A 20,146-nucleotide genomic window follows, 5' to 3' on the forward strand; every position below is an offset into this window, starting at 1 on the left:
ACTTACAAGTTCTGTACGACAAGTCATCAGGAAGGGCACAACTCATCAGTTGAGTAACAATTGTTCATCAAAGTGTTGAGTGCTACAGTGTACGTTAGTTTATTAGGACAAGTGCATGATGACAGTAAGGTTAGTTAGGGTTAGATTATTTGTTTTGCCTTCACCGTCTGTGTGAATGTGGCATAAATTGTGAAAAAAAATTCAGTCAATGTAGGCCTACTTATTAAATGCCCCAAAATACAAACACAACTATCTCAGTAATGGTCATTTTAAAAATCTTTATTGTCAATATCACTGGTGGCTGAATTCCAAAGACATAATATGACAAAGATTGTTTGGCCAAGTTCTGTTCAACCTGTTTTGTTGTAGTTGTCTAAGCAAAAACAGTTCAAGACTAAGCTATCAAACACAAGAGCTAGAAGCAAAAGACAGACATCACACTTATAGTCAGGTGCATTTAGGGGATTTCAATTATCCACAGACATGTAGGCAGTTTTAAAATGCACCAAGTCGAACAGGGGTTCTTAAACTTTTTCAGCCCTGCCTGGAGACAAACAAAGTAAGTTAAGTGTCACCCTAGAGAGGTAGTTTAAGGAAAACAGCCATGACATTTAGGAACCTTTACAAGAAAGGCTAGTAGTTTGGGCTCTTGCGTTTGAACACTAGCTTGAGCCACTGGCCTAGAATATTGGTCCTATACGCAAGAACATTTCACTCCAATGGAGATCATTTTGACTATCACAGTTGTGCAGGTAACATGACACATTAATTATGTCACTAAATGTTCCATGTAGATTTAATTATGTCACTAAATGTTCCATGTAGATAGGTGATATGTAGCCTATTCCCTACACCAACAGCAAAGCCAACATATTTTTCACATTTGACCTTTGGTTACAGTATCTGGGAATTAACTGTAGTAGGATTCTACAATATAGCTGTGAGATTTTAAACAGCTTTTATTTTTTTTTATCCACTTTTTCTCCTTATTTTTCTATTTTTCTCCCATCCCAATTTCGCCTTGCCAATTCTCCACCTCCCCTGTCTCGAACGTTGCTAGACTATGCCTCCCACTAGTCGGCTGCAGTGAGGACCAAGCCTTGCATCACGTGTCCCCTCCGGTACACGAGGAGGCAGCTGTCGCATCTTTTCACCTGAACAGCACGATCTCTCAGCGGCGAGGAGTAACGCGTGGGAGGCTCACACTGCCCCCGATACTTCCTGATTCTGCTGTACAGGCGCACCAACCGACCTGTAGGAGTCGCTGTCCACAACGTCCAATCCCCACCCACCGGATTTCCCACCCCTAACACTGCCAATTGTGTTACTATGAACGACCAGCCAAGCCGGTAGCAAACGCCGAGAGCTGGGCTCGAACCCAGCATCTCCTGCGTTAGTGGCGAGTGCCTTGCCCACTGCGCCACTTAGCCGCCTTTAAACGGCTTTTTGTCTTATATCCCCCAAAGCAATAATAATTTTTCCTAGAGTAGGCGCCATATTTTCAAGATGGTGGACGTCTTGTTTTGTAATTAAACATTATTTGCGAGATGTTGAATTTTGTCACGTCTGTGAAGGCCTAGAACCATTAGCATCAACCGCATCTGGGGCACCTACAAGCCTGACAGTCGTGAGACAGACACGAGACATTTTAATGGTTTATGGTCATTACAACCCTACATGCAGTCACTACTCACAACTGAGGATTGCTTGTAGCACACATACACAGTTCCACATCACTTGTGAGTTCTTAATTTGAAGAAACATAGACAAAACTAGTAGAGGATTGAGCTGTTAAAACGCTATATGTCTTGTTCATCAAGCTCACATGTCCACGTTATCAAAGGTTGGCTGCTGTCATCTAGTCAGCCCTCCATAACATTTCCAGCCTTAAATGGCATCCAAGAGGAAGACAACTATTATTTAACAATCGAGTACCTCAGCCAAAGAACCATACAAGTCTGTTTTAAGTCTTCAGAGGAACAAGGTTTTCAAACTTTATTATCTAAAGATGGTAAGTTAGTGTTGTGTTCACTAGGGCTGAACGATTAATCGATTTTAAATCGAGATCGCGATTTGGAATGATGCAATTAGCAAATCGCAAAAAAAAAAAAAGTATTTAACCAGGAAGTCCCATTGAGATACAAGATCGGTTTGGGAGAGGGAGGTAAGGGGTTTTAGATTGTGTGTTGTGAAGTTTAGACTTCAGAGAGGGAGAGTAAAGTACAGAAAAAAAAGGTACCGTTGGGTACCGGTATCGATTCCCAGGTAAAAATAAACATTTTCAGGCTCGGTGTCCCGAACAGACCCACCGCGTAGGCCAGATGCAAGCCGCATTTTACAATAAACCTCTGTGGGGCTGCTTAAAAAAAAAATATTATAATCGCAAATTTAATCGCAATCGCAATATCTGTCAGAAAAATCGCAATTCGATTATTTCCCAAAATCGTGCAACCCTAAGTTAAAGACAGTCGGGGTTGAGTACTTTATTATCTAAAGATGGTAAGTTAGAGTGTTGTGTTCACTCGTAGTTAAAGACAGTCAAGGTTGAGTAGTTTCTTGTGATGTATCACATTCACACTCCAAGTGATTTAGATCCATTCATTAATTCACAACTGCAAATACATGGGTTGTCCAAAAAATTTCAAAACGGACTTAACTTATATGGTTCTCCAATGCAAGGGTTCAATTATTAAGTTACTGGCACTATTGGGGCCCATGATCTCAGTGGCATCCGTGTTAATCTCCGCAATCCTGCTTCATGGCTGCATAACTAACACATGATTTCATGGTAGCTTGATCTTCAGAATGTTGGCCAATGTTACATATTCACAGTTGGCACTTCTGAAGTGGCAGCAACACATACTGTACATACTGTAGCACAATCTGGCCAACATCTCTGTTCAAAGGCTCTTTGCTGAGATATTAACATATAAGACATATCATCGTCCATCGGTTTCACAGGTATACATCTTTCCGTAACACATATTGTGGGTGAGAAGGTCCAGTCATAACTTGTAACTGGTCACATCGCATAGGGTTGACAAAATAAATTGTGATTATTTGAACAGACTGTGATATATCCTTTTTTAAGACCCATGTCTCAGGTTTAGGATCTCCATTCACCTTATCATGTGGTCTTAGTCTTTCAGGCCTGTATGTAGAAGAGTATGTACATTATGTGCTGTTGAAGTTCATTTTAATATCATATAGGCGTAGTATTACTAGGCTCGTCTCTTCATCTCATTTGGTCACAATATTACTGTGACGTGTTTACAAGATCCAATAACAAGACACCAAATGATGATGTTTTTGTTGATATATTTGTCATATATCAACACATGGCAACAGTTATCTCTTCCCTTGCCATGCACAAAATAATGGTTGCTATGTTACAGGCGGCCATGCTGGAAGAAAAGAAACTACACAAACATTCTGTGTGAGGCCTCTATTGGCTAACAAAGCCTTGGTCGACTATGACCAAACCAACCAATTAATTGACTAAGAGGGTGCAGCCCTAATGCCGACCGACCACGCTGACATCATCTTGCCCCGTGTATTCCCCTTCAACTGGAAACCAGGGCGTATTCTGACTCAAAACCTTGTATCACTAAGATTGAGCTAACAGGTGGACTTCTGCGCCAGGAGCGTGCTCAGTTTGATCTTGCCGTCCATGGAGGCTGTGAGGCAGGTGCCGCAGTCCAAGGCGGAGCACCAATCGACCGTCACCACTGGCGCCTTGTGTCCGCCCAGCGAGAGCACACTCTCCAGAGCACTCTCTCCATTGGTCAGCTGGGACAGAGAGGATTTGATGGACACATGAAGATGTGCAGATGTGGACACACACACACAGGCAGAAAGACAGACAGACCATTAATAAATACACACCAAACGCAAGTCAGGGCACTTCGGCGGTGGCATCTATTTGGAATCAATCACAAAAGTCACAATGTCCTTCTCTTCACATGGAATTGAGCTGGCTTTTTCCCCCATTCAATGATAAGTATAATCTATTTTTCTTATTGTCAACATAGCCTATGAAAAGACCAAAACCTACAACGCATTTCTTCTACAAGTACAAGTATGACCCATCCAGCAAACACCAGATTATAGCTCATAATCCAAAAGAATGATGAATTATACAGAGCAGTGCGGCTCTGTGACTTGTATTAACACAGTTTTTGGAAAACAACAGAGGACTACTGGATGAGCTATAATCTGCTGTTGGCTGGATGGACCAGACTTATAAGTGGAAGAAAATAATTGTAGGTTTTGGGCTTTCCATAGACTGTGTTGACAATTAGAAGTATTACACCTTTCAAATACTTATCCTTTCAGCACTAATCATTTGTCTTCATATATGGCATATAAAACGCAATTGTAACTATGGTGATGATGATGATGGCAGTAGTTGTTATTTGAATAATTCAGGATGTGCGTACTGCATGTGTGTTCGTGTTCTATTGTGCTTACCCTGTGTATAAGGCCTCCGCTACTAGAACAGGTGAGGACGTGGTGGCCCTCCGAGTCGAACGCAAACAGACGCCCTCTGGGTACCTGGACCTGTCGGACGGAAGAGGTTCAAAGGTCAGTGTTTAATACTCCCTTTTCACACTATACATCCTTAGTAGGGATGCTCGATATTGGCTTTTTTACCGATACCGATATTGTCCAACTCTTAATTTCCGATACCGATATCAACCGATACCGATATATGCAGGGTTTCCCCCCCCAAAAACGGAATAATTTCAGGTAATTAACATTACATATCTCTTGTTGTGGAATTAACACAACATTATGCATACTTTTGACAATAAATAAAATTAGAATTTGTTCTTACTTGCTTGCCTGGGTAAATAAAGGTTATAGAAATGTAAAAAAAAAAAATATATATATCTTTTTTTTTGAAAACCGATACCGATATTTTCCGATATCACATTTTAATGCCAATATCGGACATCCCTAATCCTTAGGATTATGAACGAAAAGCCCTAATGTCTATTAACAAGCAGCTTTTGGGTCAATTTACTTTCAATTCAGTCAATTCAGCAAGTGGATCTTAAATGTAAAATTTGACAATTGAAAATAGAAGTTTATAAAAAAAAATAATAATAATTGAGAATGATTGTTAGTCCCGTCGGCCCCACCACTGAAGTCTGTCTGTGACAGGCTGCCATCCATATGGCAGGAGGAAGGCAGCATGTTTATAAAAGTAAAAGTGAAAGTGGCACCTGTTTGTATCCACTGTATCCAGAGAGAACGAATGGCCCCGTTGCATCCTGGGGTAAAGGCTGTTCTGACTGTTTAACCCCACAGCGATGGATGTTCCACTGAATGAACTGGGACACACACGGACGCACACACATATGAAAGAAAAACAGTAGCAGTAGTAGCAAAACATTTTAGTAGTATTTTTATGTATCTGAAATGCAGGCAGTATTGCCTTAGGTGACTATGTCCAATGTTTTCATGTAAATATCTGTATCCGTTTGTGTATTGTATTGCCCCAGTAACGGCGAGGACCATGATGGAAATAAGCCCTGGACTTTATCATGTTATCCTTGACACTGAATGAAAGTAGTTTTTTGTCAAATAAACTAAACCAAACCAAATAATTCATGTTTTTCTATAAGAACTAGAGACTGCTCTGTTCCAACTCCACACCAATGGAAGCTCTTCTGGATAAACAGAGATATACATTTACACACATGCACACACACACACAGTGACCATACCTTGCCGTCCTCCCCTATGCTGAAGACGGTGTTCTCATCATAGCTGAACTCCACGCTGTAAACCTCTCCGTCATGAGCCTGCCAGCTCATAGCACTCTCATAGCGCTGCATGTCTAGAGGAAAGACAGGTCAGCTGGGAGGAAAATACCTTGGTTCTCATAGCGTTTCTGCTTTTATTCGATGGTATACTATTGCAGAGACAGGAAAGAGAGGCGAGATGGAGGACGAGTCAGATTTGAACATGTGACATTGTGACACAGTGTGCCTCGCCCCCTCAGCCATCACAACTGTATACATGGCCAGCTATTCACTGCCATTCTTCTGTAAACATTTACCAAAGATTAAGGTCACAGTCCACACATACACCATGGAGAGCTCCCCGCAGCCTACCATCCCCACAGCCTACCATCCCTGCAGCCTACCATCCCTGCAGCCTACCATCAGGTCAATCAGGACCATGGAGAGCTCCCCGCAGCCTACCATCCCTGCAGCCTACCATCAGGTCAATCAGGACCATGGAGAGCTCCCCACAGCCTACCATCCCCGCAGCCTACCGTCCTCGCAGCCTACCATCCCCACAGCCTACCATCAGGTCAATCAGGACCATGGAGAGCTTCCCGCAGCCTACCATCCCCACAGCCTACCATCAGGTCAATCAGGACCATGGAGAGCTCCCCACAGCCTACCATCCCCGCAGCCTACCGTCCTCGCAGCCTACCATCCCTGCAGCCTACCATCAGGTCAATCAGGACCATGGAGAGCTCCCCACAGCCTACCATCCCCGCAGCCTACCGTCCTCGCAGCCTACCATCCCCACAGCCTACCATCAGGTCAATCAGGACCATGGAGAGCTTCCCGCAGCCTACCATCCCCACAGCCTACCATCAGGTCAATCAGGACCATGGAGAGCTTCCCGCAGCCTACCATCCCCACAGCCTACCATCAGGTCAATCAGGACCATGGAGAGCTCCCCGTAGCCTACCCTCCCCGCAGCCTACCATCAGGTCAATCAGGACCATGGAGAGCTCCCCGCAGCCTACCCTCCCCGCAGCCTACCATCAGGTCAATCAGGACCATGGAGAGCTCCCCGCAGCCTACCCTCCCCGCAGCCTACCATCAGGTCAATCAGGACCATGGAGAGCTCCCCGCAGCCTACCATCAGGTCAATCAGGACCATGGAGAGCTCCCCGCAGCCTACCATCAGGTCAGTTCATGTGAGCGTTTCTGCGTTGTTGTGTGAACGGAGAGATTTTCAAAAACACCGTTGGTGTAGACAGGAATTATTTTGAGGGGTGAAAATATAGATTCGAAATATCTGTGGACGTAGCCCAATACTGTGACGTGGTCATCTATACTTCCCAGTTCAGAGTAACTCACCGAACAGCCTGATGACCCCGTCGGCTGCTCCTGTGACCAACAGGTTGCCATTGTGGTTGAAGGCGGTGCAGTTGACAGCCACAGGGCCGGGCTCCAAGGAGAACTGGAGCTGTGGAGAGGTGTTACATTACAACTGGGGTTCATAAATCATTCAATATACGGGCCAAGTAAATCCAAGTAAGAGCAATGGTCCCTCTATTGGTTTATTAAATCAATTTATTATCAAATCCATTTCAGTCACTAAGGGAGGAGGGTTAGAAAATGAGACATGGATTGTACAGAAGGTGGTTGCAGGTTGCATTAGTCAGTTGTTACTAATGTTTTGTACAGTGAGCAATCAAACTCTTTAATGACCTCCATAACGGTGTTATACAGATAGTTGATTTCAGTTTGTCAGACAGGTGTGGTTACCCTGTTGTTTATACAGATAGTTAATTTCAGTTTGTCAGACAGGTGTGGTTACCTGTTGTCTCTATACAGATAGTTGATTTCAGTTTGTCAGACAGACCTGTTGCTTGACCGTCTTGGTGTCCCACAGGAGGAGCTGTCCGGACACAGGGGCGGGGAGGCGAGGTGCAGCGTCTGTCGTCGTCACACTGCCCGAGCGCGCGCTGGGAGCGGCAGCCGAACAGACAAAGGACGAGCCGCTGGGACTGCAGGCCAGAGACAGGATACTAGAGAGAGGGAGACAGAGACGGTAGATTGTCCACAGCTAAAGAAAGTCATAGTAGACCAATAGTTACAAGTCCTGTTGACTAGGTCATCAAGTAGTAGATAGATAAATGGGTCATACATGTAGGTATGCAATTGGTTATGTGGGTGGGTAGGTTTGTAGGCAGGTGGATGGGTTGTTATATATTATTATGTACGCAGTATACAGTATATGCATGTATGTACTGTGTGTATGTATGTTTGTATTAACACGTATCTTTTGAATGTATTCTGGTATTTTATAATATGTATATTTTTGTATGTTTGATTTGATAAAACAGGGGAAGTTCTCGATAAGCCTCTAGGCTTCTAACTTCTCCTTCACAATGCTATAACTTATGTATTGTTTTAACTTTTGTTTAACTGTGTTAAAAAATAAAGAAAATACAAATCAAGTCGTCGTTTTACTCTGTCGGTTTTCCCGCACATTTCCGCCCTCATACAATCATGTCAAATGAACAGTTCTTCACACCGAGTGTTTTGTGAATACTGCTGTGATGGAAGAGACACGTTTGCAATTGTTACACAAAATAAATCTGCATGTGGAAATGAACACACATTAAAATAAGAACATTATTAAACAACGATTGCCATAATCCAGCATCCCTAGTAAGACAGACACACAGAGAGGATATAATAGTTTACCGTGGGTGGGTCTCATCTATGGACATTTCATACAAATTCTTCTTGGCGTCCGTGTCGTACAAGCGCACTGTGCCCACACCACTGCCTAGTAACAGCTGAGAGCACACACACACACACACACACACACACACACACACACACACACACACACACACACACACACACACACACACACACACACACACACACACACACACACACACACACACACACACACACACACACACACACACACACACACACACACACACACACACACACACACACACACACACACACACACACACAATGGAGTCATTAGAGCACACAATGGTACAGAAACCTACAATACACACACATGCACACTAGTACAGATAGACACACCTATCAATGACTTTGGATTTAAATTTCTTGTTTTTTTATTACATGAAGTACAAACACTCACTCACTCACTCACTCACTCACTCACTCACTCACTCACTCACTCACTCACTCACTCACTCACTCACTCACTCACTCACTCACTCACTCACTCACTCACTCACTCACTCAGAGCCCACAGTCTGCCTCCATCTCGCTTACTCTTCCCTTACCCCCCCCCCCCCCATCACTCTCTCTCTCCATCTCTCCCTCCCTCCAGTCCTACCAGTCTGTCAGGCTTGGTGGCCCACTCCAGTGAGAGTAACGGGGACTTGGACATGATGGTGGCCTTGGTCTGCATGATGGGGTTGAACGACCACACCTAATGAGGAGGAGGAGGAGAAGAGGGAGAAGGCAGAGGAAGAAGAAGAAGAAGAAGAGATGGGTGGAGAAGAAGAGGAAAGGGTGGCGGAGAAGAAGGTGGAGACAAAGAAGAAGAAGAAGCAAGAGAAGAAGGAGAAGCAGAAGAAGAACAGTGAGACTTCTTTTCAGGTATTGAAAACTGACCATGGATGGATCTGCGATTAGAAAAACCAACCTGTGAGACTCCGGTGACGTGTGATGTTACACAAGCATAGGCCTGCATATACAGTATATAGATGCACTGGACCAAAACAACACACAACTCCAAATGTGAAAATGGGGCAAGAAAGACAAAATATGAACTATACCTTAATGACACCGTCCACATCCAGACTAGCAACTCTGCGACCGGAACAGTCCACCCTGAGGACGGGTGGAGGGGCAGAGCGAGAGAGAGAGAGAGAGAGAGAGAGAGAGAGAGAGAGAGAGAGAGAGAGAGAGAGAGAGAGAGAGAGAGAGAGAGAGAGAGAGAGAGAGAGAGAGAGAGAGAGAGAGAGAGAGAGAGAGAGAGAGAGAGAGAGAGAGAGAGAGAGAGAGAGAGAGAGAGAGAGAGAGAGAGAGAGAGAGAGAGAGAGAGAGAAAGAGAGAGGGTGGAGGAGTAGAGGGGAGGAGATGGAGGCGCAGTGAGAGAGAGAGAGAGAAAGAGAGAGGGTGGAGGAGTAGAGAGGGGAGGAGATGGAGGCGCAGTGAGAGAGAGAGAGAGACAGTGAGGGTGGAGGAATAGAGGGGAGGAGATGGAGGGGCAGTGAGAGAGAGAGAAAGAGAGAGAGGGCGAGGGTGGAGGAGTAGAGAGGAGGAGATGGAGGGCAGTGAGAGAGAGAGAGAAAGAGAGAGAGGGCGAGGGTGGAGGAGTAGAGGGGGGAGGAGATATGGAGGGGCATGAGTTGGAAGGGTGGGAGGATGAAGGGAGGAGATGGAGAGAGAGGACATCGTTTGAAAATAAGTTGTTGATATAGTGTGGTGTAACAATGCTCTCCCCTGCCATTCTATGTTACATTGGCTGAGGTTTGATTTCTGATTTTAGTACAGATTCTTGATTCTTTGTATAAAATAGCTACTTTCATGGGTATTTTCTACTTTACTGAACACTACAGTACAGCATGCAGTCTGACCTCACCTGCAGTGCATTATGGAGGAGTGGTGTTCTCCGTACTCCTCCTGGCTCAGCTTGATGAAAGGCTGCTCCACCGACAGCCCTCCTCCCTCTCCTCCGGTCCTGGTGCGTGCGGGGGGAGGGTCCGCAGGCTCGCCGGGGGCCTCGGCAGGCGCCTCAGACTCAGAGCCGTCCGCTTTTCCTGTGGTCTGCAGAGGACACATCGCACAGACAGAAGACAAACGAGATGACACAATGAGAGTGGGAAACTGTGGCGGACTGGCAGTGGGAGCAGCGCACAGATGGGTTTCACAGCTGCAAACGTTGTGACGGAGATGTGCGCTAGATGTAACTACTCAGTAACCTGAGGTGGTGGCTTATTTGAATGTTGGAATATAAATCGAATAGAATATAACCAAAGAGGCTGGATATAGGAAGAGGGAAGACCGGTGGGAAAAGGAATGGGAGGCGATGTCATCGCTGAACGTCATTCACATCATTAGTGAAACTGAGTTGTGCTGAATAGCAATCAACTGCTTAAATATCAGGAATGTCAATTTCAATATTGTAAATAAAATATCTTCTCAATTTGATGTCAAAACTAGCCAAATCGTTTTACCTAGTTTACCCTTGTTTTTTGTAAATAATCAGAAATGGTGAAATAAGTCAGTATGCACCCAAAATATTACAAATCCCTTTTTAGAAAGGTTCCACCGAATTACATTCAGAGTTTGAAATGTCAATATGTTTCTAAGACCCTAAACGTGGCCTAAATCTGTTGCTCAATCAAATAAGCATCTTCTACTTTTATTGGTATAAACAATTTTACGTCTCACTCTAGATCTAGAAGTCTCTGATAGAACTACTCCATAACCTGAGATGGAGGTTTGGAGAAGAGCTCCTCCCTCCCTTGAATGTTACAATAGAACAGAACAGAACAGACCTGAGATGGAGGTTTGGAGAAGAGCTCTTTCCTCTCCTTCTCGTGGTCCTGGATCCTCCTGTGTCTGGTGTGGCCTGGCTGGGGCTGGGAAGGCTGAGGCTGGGGCTGGGAAGGGTAGGGCTGGGAGACCAGAGGTTCACTGGCTGCAACCAGGCTGGATGCAGGCTTTACCTCCTTAACTGGGACTGCTTCTTTTGGCTTCGCAGACTGGGAGAAGAGACCAAAGGTTATGCGTTTGTACATGTGTGTGTGTGTGTGTGTGTGTGTGTGTGTGTGTGTGTGTGTGTGTGTGTGTGTGTGTGTGTGTGTGTGTGTGTGTGTGTGTGTGTGTACGCGTGCATTGGCTACACTTGTGAGAACTAACCCCCAACAGCCCAATGTTATTGTGAGGGCATTTAGGGTTGTGAGGACCTTTTGGCTCGTCCTCGCAACAAAAAAAACACTTTGCTGTTACCCGAGATTGAGCTGTGCAAATTTCAACAAGGTTCCTCAGAAATGTAATAATGTCAAATTGCAGGCGTGGTACCGCCCGGTTTGGCTGTTTGAGCGGGTTCCCAGTGTCAGAGCGGAAAACGGGACACCACCATCGTGTCTGCTGTCGAAAGTTACCCAAGCTGTGTTTCCCCGTTTGGGGCCCCAGAAATATAATTTTCTTTCCCTGCCAAAAAAGACAATGGACGGTCCCCACAACAAGTATAGATAAATACATGTGTGTGTGCATGCACATATGTGTAAGCTGTTGCTATCGTTTTGTTGTTCATTTAAACTGTTTAAATTGAAAGAATTGTAGTAATTGTTTTCAGTTTTGAAAAAGGGGATGATGGTGAAGGTTTACTAAGAGTAGCATGACATGCCATTTAGTGACCACCTTTATCCAAAGCACTGTGACCTTGCCGTACTAGAAGTGCATATTTGATGGATGGCCCTAGCTGAAATCCAAGCCCTACCCCTGGCCGTGTTAGTGCCCTGCTTCAACTACCCATCTATCTACACAGGGAATGGAACCTCAAACCCTGGCAGTGTTAGTGCCGTGCTCCAACTACCCGTCTATCTACACAGGGAATGAAACCCCAAACCCTGGCAATCTTAGTGCCATGCTCCAAATACACAGTCTTTGTGAAATACACCTAAAATAGATATAAAAACGTCCTCTTGAAACTGCAGGTCCGTCCCCTGCTCTCACCTGACTGGCCAGTGGATCCTTCCTGCCCAGCGAGACTTGGCTCGGCGAGGACCCCAGCGCGCTTTGGGATGTCCTGACGGTTGCCCGTTTGCCCTGGGGCAGGAATGTGGAGAAGAAGTTTCTGGAGGGTGTGTTGTTAGTGCTGTTTGTCCGCTGGCTTGATACCAAGTCTCTGGGAGGGGAGAGAAAGACAAAAAGAAATTAATGACTGACATAACTAATGAAATTAACAATAAAATAAATAAATAAAACAAATAATGACATAACTACAATCAACTAAAACAAATGAATCCAGTAGCACTAGCTAACTATAACCATTTAATAAATAAATAAATAATCAAATACATAATTAATAATGTGTATTATGGAGCTTGATCCTTTATCAACTGATAAGACAGACATTGCTGTGCATAGAACAAGAGTTTTGTGCATCAACAAAGTCCTTTATTAACAGTTCATAGTTCCATTGAATAGACTTTAATAGACAGCTGAGACATGTAACTGTGATTAAGGGCTATATAAATACATTTGACTTGTTAGAACAACTGTAACACACTCACACATAGTTTATAAATATACTGTAGTTTGTTCACAGTGCAAATTCAGGCTTTTATTCTTTATTTCCATCTAAAGTACAATGAGTCCTGTAGGGCTGACCTGAATGCTTTGAAGCGTCACTGTCTGACATGGGAATCAATGGCAAAATGCCCTTTCTTTCCGAACTCCAAAAATGTGCCTACATCAACATAAGAAATAGCTTATAGAAATAATAATCCAACATTAGTGTTGAAAATCATTAAAATATATATACCCTCCCAAAAAAAGAAAAGAAAAAACAAGACAACCAGTCACTCCTTCGTGTCTCTTACCAGTGTTAGACATAGACACATCAAATCAGATATTGAGAATATATATCTATAATAGACATTCAGTCCACATAGTCCAGTTATAGTCTTTGTACAAAATACCATCAGGTCATCAAGAGTCCCTTTAGTTGATGCCTATAGAGCAATGAGCCGAGGGAAGAAACATCACACAACAAACTCATAGCAAAAAATAAAATTAAAATAAAAACAGTGCTCTATAAGTTCACATTGTTTTAGATATCTACAGTATATATTGTATCTAGTCGTTTGTTAGTTTTAAGATAAGATAGTCAAGAAAAGGTTGCCAAATGTCTTTAAATTTGCTGGGTTGCCCTGCGTTCTCATAGCGTATTCTCTCCATGTGTAGCATATTAACACTTTCATTGCCAACGACGCTATATGTCGTTTGTTCATGTCGACCGTTTATTGCCAACAACGCCATATAGCGGGTTTTTCTTTATTAACGATTTGAATTCATATTTCATCAATCTAGTATCACGTCAGTGCTGCAAACTCTCTGAGCTCCATTGGGAAAATACCGCCCCCTATCGTCTCCCGGATGGTAATGCACCCTTTTAGAATGGACTCAATGAAAATTGATGAGAAAAGAAAAATCCGGAATCCACATTTTACTTCTCAGGCAAGTAATCCGAGCCCATCGGACTCATTGTGGCCCATCAGAACAGTGTGGAATACATATTTCCAGTATGCAGCGTTGGATCAATAAACGCGATCGATATTTGGAATGGCGATCAGGAATTGGAATAATCTTTTTGGGGAACATCTGATCTGATCTGAGGTAAGGAATCTATTTTACCAGTCTTGGGATAATCAGAGCTGTTTTCACAGAGATATCAGCGTTTGCCCCCGATTTTTCAGCTAGCTTCTCTAGCGTGCATAAGTAAAGGCTGTTTATCACGGAATCTTTATATTTTCCTGAAACTTTCAAAAAACTAGCGATTTTCAAAATGCTATAAAACGGAAATTACCTGATTAAAAAAACAATCCGTTTCGACAATGTTGACTGCAAACAAGTCATTGATAAGCGACGGCCAGATTAGACACATAGCCATAATTTAAGACATATATTATGCGTTCACAAATATGAGAGCGCCATCATTGAAGTGGGTGGCGGCATTCAAGGGGGTAAAAAGGAAAATACGGCCGGCACGGAAAGTGTTAATGAGTTCTGTCAACCAGGTTTGGAAAAGTGGTACTGTTTCTTTGTTACACAGCATTAAAATGCATTTCTTTGCAATTACCATGCCATACTGTATAGTCTGTATCTCAGAGTAATTGAGTGTTGTCATATTATGTGACCAGCCAAAGATAGCCACTATTGGGTCTGGGGGAAAGTCATGGGTGTAGATGTTTGAGTAGCATTGGAACACCTCACTCCAGAACCTATGAAGCTTCGGGCAAAACCAGAAGAGGTGACCCAGTGAGCCCTCAGCAGATTTACATCTGGTACAGAGTGGTGAGACTGAGGGGTATATTGAGTGCAATCTTGTACAAGAATAATGAAGTCTATGCATCACCTTAAATTGAATTAACTGATTAATAGAACAAGAGTGGATACTGCGGAGGCCCTCATCCCAGGTGTCTATTGGAATGTCCACCTGGATATCTCTCTCCCAGGTCCTCCTCAAGCATTGTGTGGATGGAATATAGTGTTCTGTAAATGAGTCTACAAACTTGGATATCAGGCCTTTGGTATTGGGCTCTGTAGTCATGAGGGAATATATCACAGCAATTGGTGTATACGTTTCAAAATTTGGAATATTTAAATGAACATAGTTCCTAATTTGTAAATACCGAAAGAAATTAGTGGGGGGGAGCTCATATTTATGTTGGAGTTGGGAAAATGAGGCAAAATGACCATCTATGTAAAGGTTTTCTATAGAGACTATTCCTTTTTCCTTCCATTTGAAAGAAATGTGGTCTGATTGTGAAGGGGGGAAAGCATGGTTATGACAGATGGGCGTACAGACCGACGTCTCTGGTCATTTAAAGACCTTTCTGATCTGGTAGCATATTTTCAACGAGTTCTTTATCATAAAGTTGTCTCTTATAGCGGCCCCAAGGGATCTTTTTGTTGCAAAGAGAAGTGCTGGGAGAGAGATACTACTAGCATTCTGTTCTATGGCCAGCCATGCAGGGGTGGTAGTGGTGGTCTCACCAGGGTATGAGTCCTGCCAGTAGAGCAGAGCTCTTGCATTGGCTGCCCAGTAGTAGTGTTGAAACATGGGTAAGGCAAGGCCTCCCATATTTGTAGGCTTGCACAGGTGATTTTTGGAAATACAGTGTTTTATATCCCCAAATGAAAGGCATAATAAGAGTGTCAAGGGACTTAAAAAATGTTTGTTAAAATATTTTTTGTCTGTCCTGTCTGCTTTGTTTGTATCTGTTAAAACATTGAATAAAATAATATCAAGAAGAAGAGAAAATCATTTAGTTAAGAGAACTTTCAAAAAACCTCCCCACCAATCTACCCCATAGCTATCATCTATTCTACCCCATAGAGTAGATCTGATCTACCCCAAATCTGTATGGTAGACAGGACTATCCAAACCTGCGATCAATCAACCCTTGCTTGGATACGTCTTCAAATTAACACTGCAGAATAGATAGATAGAATCACAACTGACAAAGGTCCTCAATAAACACAGGTATCGTCATTATGTGCAATGTTCTTCAAATGATGGGACTGGGACCTAAAAAGCCAGATTTAAAAAAGTAAATAAAAGAGAAAAAAAAAATATTTTTTTATGCAGTCAGGCAACTGAACTGAAGCAGACCAGGCCAGTGTTTCTAGTTGCAGCAGCGCAATAGTTAGATAACCTAGGTGGGGAACAACCAGGAGATCACTGCAACTCACACAAGTTGGAGAACTATCTCTCTCTCTCTCTTGCTCTCACACAAACACAAAGGGAGCCGCATGTGATTGGTGGAGGCGGGACCCTTACAAAAAACTGTTGTTGCTAATCATTGACACATTGATGCCTGTAATAATCCCCCCAGAAAAATCTACTTTGCATTTGATATATTGCAAATATATGCCACCACACACACACTGGTATTTAAAGGGTTAGAATTATAAAATGAATATGTGGTGTTATGATCAGGGCTGAAGTTGAATAAAAGATTATATTTTTTTCAATCAGACATTACAAAAAAACTGAAAATCCATCAAAATCAGTGTTGTTGCTAATCATACATTTATGCTAGCCTGTTTTTTAACAATAATTTGTGATGCCATCACAAACACTGGCAGGGTACAAATTAAAAAATGCCTGCACCAGAATGCAGGAAATGAAGTCTTTGTAACAAAAAAATTCCTGGTGGGGGACCCCCCGCTTAAAAAGCCTGACTGGGGCTATATTTTGCACTATATTTCCTGGCCTGAATGATTTCCCCAGTCCGGTCCTGGTTAAAAGCCTCCAATGCTTATTAGTGTGTGTGCGTTTGAACGTTTGCATGTTTCAACCATACAGTTCCATTTATAAAAAAGTAAAATAATTTTATTTTATTTTTACCTCCTATAATAGTGGGGGTCGCGGCTCTCTGACACCGTTATTTGGGGGTCGTGGCCTGAAAAGTTTGGGAACCCCTGGGCTAACTCAACGTATTGGTTTGACAGTAAATAGGTCTTCTCTCCCCACCAAGAAAAAAGTCCACAAGTATTTTCTCTATAGCTGTAGCCCCTGGCAAAAATTAAGATTACCTGCAATATTTTTTACTATGCAAAACACTGAAACTCACAATTATGCAAGATCGTAACGCAGTTGCACAGATGTAATCTCTCCTTGAAACATCAGTTAAAAACAGCGATGTAAAACCAGGTTGAACAACCAATGGTGACCATGTCTATTCTATATTAAATCTATGTACCGCAACTGTGTGTACTATCTCGGAGAACCATAGGTTCTATGGAAAATCTTAGACTTTCACCAGAGGCTGCAGCCATAGAGAAGATTCTTCCAGAGGGGGACAGGCACCATGGAGGTATCTACCAGCAAGGTAGGCCTACTGTAGGCCTTTCTAAAAGCCGAGCAAACCCTGGACATCTGACTGAAAAAAAGGGTAAAGATGACAATTCATCAGGTGAATTGTTTATTAATCAACTTCCAAATCTCATAGAATAACAACATCAAACATGGGTTAAAACAGTATAAATAATTTATCATTAACATTAGTTGCTTTTCAAAGTGCGTTTGCCGTAATGGAGGACGTAGACTAAATACTTGATCTTTGGCTAAATTCTGTTTAAAATTCAATATACGATCATCTGAAAGTGGCGTTGCTCTCCAACGATAAACCCAGTCATCGGTTTTAACACTTTTGTTTCAGATCAATCTCCTCTTTCCCTCTTCTCTCCATTTCCTCTTCTCCTTTATATTCCCATCCTCTTCACTACTTTACTACTCACTACTTCCCATCCATCCTCCTCTCCCCCTCCCTCCCTCTATCCCTTCATGTTCCATTCAAACTATTCTGCTCCGTACTTCTATTCAGCAGGAAGTCATGTCCTCAGAATTCCTGTAGGCTACCTTGATTTTTCTAGTGCTATTTACCTGCTGCACACTCAAAACATTTAAAACCAGAATAAAATCATCTTAAAACCAAAAACCACCAACAGCAAATTAATTGAAAACCATCATCGAACAGCAAAATGACAAAGAAATACAGATCTACGTCAACCAAAGAGGTTACAGCAAAGATCTTCTATAAACATTATTATCTATCCCATATATGGCTAACACCACAGAACAGAATGGGCACTGTACCGATGCTTATTTGTAGAACATTATTCCACGAAAACGGGCCATTGATTGAATAACAATGATTTCAATGGACCTATTGCAAGCCCTGCCCTCTTTTCTTGATCCTCCAATCGCGACTGTTGCTTCCCTGGGGGGGGGGGGGGGGGGGGTCAAGAAAAGAGGGCAGGGCTTGCGGTAGGTCAATTGAGATCATTGTTATTCAATGGCCCGTTTTCGTGGAATAATGTTGTTCTACAAATAAGCATCGGTACAGTGCACACGACCCAGGAGGATGCTGGCTTATCACAGCAAAGGCATCATTTGGCTTTGCCGGTTCCCCGCTGTATATATATATATGCTACGCTTTGCTTGCTTCATAAACACAGTTGGGCAAATGAACATAAGACTGAAATTTACTTTTCTCCCGGGGCGACGTTATGTCATGTCATTTTATTTTACTTAGTCAGAAGCATTTTATAATACCTAAACATAAAATCTGGGCCACTTAATTGTCAAACACTTGGTCCAAAAGGTCAATAGAGAGTCAACCTTTTCACTGGGTGTTGCCGTGATGTATCGAATGCGACTTGGGAGTGAAAATAACTAATTTCACATTCTAATCAAGATGTCAACCCCTTGTAAACAGACACTCTATTGAAATTTTGAGAAGTTGGATTTCAACAATTCCATTCTAGTGTTTGACAAATAAAGTGGCCTGGGTTTAGTGTTTAGGTAATATAAAATGCTTCAGAGAGAGTAAAATAAAATCCCATGGGAGATCTAAAGTTCATTGCAGTCTATGTTAACTTGCCCGGCTGTGATATGAAGCGAGCAAAGCGCAGAGGTACATATACAGTACAGCCCGGGAACCAGCAACATGTGGCTCAACGTTTACAGTTCCAGCTGTACTGCAAGCCAGGTTCTGAATCTCCTACACCTTCCACACAACACTGTGCTCGTTTCCCAGACAACATTGTCAAAGTTCTATGGCAGCCAATTTAGGTGAATAGAAGGCAACATGCACCCGCACGCCACTTGCTTGGTCTCTCCTGTAGTGCAGGGAATCAATCCTCCCTGCAGATCCCAAACCAAAGAAAGAAAAGTCAATTCCCACACAATATCACCTCTGCGTTGATTTATCCTAAAGTCAAGTTCGGTCATCACACCCACGTTGCTCAAGACATCCCGTCCTTCAGTCCTTGTGACTGAAACGCAGACTTTTCAATAAATCAATACAGAGGTGATATTGTGTGCGTGTGTTGGAATTGCCTTTTTTTTTCTCTTCCGATTTTAGGTGCATCAATGGAGATGCTCATTGTACACAAAGAGGAGGCCTTTCTGTTTACACTAATCCTACGGATGATGCGCTCTGAAGTATGACAGTATTCAGTATAAAAACAGCAAGCGCAGCCATTCATCTATAGGGAAGATGATGCCATTGGACGCAGCAAGGCTCCAATAGCCCCCAAGGCTTTCTGATCAAATATACAATGAACTAAAAATATAATACTAAAACTAAAAAATATAAAAATATTCTAGCCAGGAATAAAATTTTATGGTTAATAGTATACTGATTAGCAACACGATTTTGCTCTGGCCAATTGCTGTCTCGACCTGAATAACTTAATATCTTAAAAGGGGAACACTACCCAATTTAAGAATTCATACATGTTATATTATTCATAATACAAAAACATTAGCGAACATAAACAAATCTCATAAAATCCAAAAAAGACCCAAATTTGTGACGTCATCAGGTGTAAGGTGAATTGGCGACGATGGCAAAAGTGACACGGAACGCACCGAGAGGAATGTTCCGTGTCTATGGGCACATTTTCTGTTTCAGAACCGAGAGCACTCGAACAGAACCGTGGATCCACAAAATCAAGTCTCTCCTACGGAGCAGCTCCCGACGTTATCCCCGATGACTTCACAGGTTTGGGCTTTTGTAGAGAGTAGCTCATGTTCTTAATGTCGACTGAACTTTCCTTCGAATTATTATTATTATTTATTTTTTTATGTGGGTGGTATTCCCCCTTAACTTAAGAACGACTTCATAATAATCTCATAA

The 20,146-nt window shown here is 42.8% G+C and overlaps 1 protein-coding gene across 1 annotated transcript in view; it reads right to left on the minus strand.

Moving 5' to 3' along the window:
- Positions 1-290: 290 nt before the first annotated feature.
- The window catches only part of wdr91 (WD repeat domain 91), a 28,143-nt gene continuing 8,287 nt past the window's right edge, over positions 291-20,146 (minus strand). The window contains exons 7-18 of the mRNA XM_084325259.1: positions 12,447-12,618; positions 11,264-11,470; positions 10,345-10,529; positions 9,536-9,590; positions 9,091-9,186; positions 8,466-8,560; positions 7,618-7,783; positions 7,110-7,218; positions 5,733-5,845; positions 5,229-5,336; positions 4,471-4,560; positions 291-3,789 (exon numbers count right to left, since the gene is read on the minus strand). Coding sequence (XP_084181385.1) covers positions 3,619-3,789; positions 4,471-4,560; positions 5,229-5,336; positions 5,733-5,845; positions 7,110-7,218; positions 7,618-7,783; positions 8,466-8,560; positions 9,091-9,186; positions 9,536-9,590; positions 10,345-10,529; positions 11,264-11,470; positions 12,447-12,618 — 1,567 coding nt within the window. The 3' untranslated portion in view covers positions 291-3,618. The remainder of the gene's footprint in view (positions 3,790-4,470; positions 4,561-5,228; positions 5,337-5,732; positions 5,846-7,109; positions 7,219-7,617; positions 7,784-8,465; positions 8,561-9,090; positions 9,187-9,535; positions 9,591-10,344; positions 10,530-11,263; positions 11,471-12,446; positions 12,619-20,146) is intronic.

The sequence above is a fragment of the Notolepis coatsorum genome, assembly GCF_963971535.1.
Source record: "Notolepis coatsorum genome assembly, chromosome: 11".
Lineage (NCBI taxonomy): Eukaryota > Metazoa > Chordata > Actinopteri > Aulopiformes > Paralepididae > Notolepis > Notolepis coatsorum.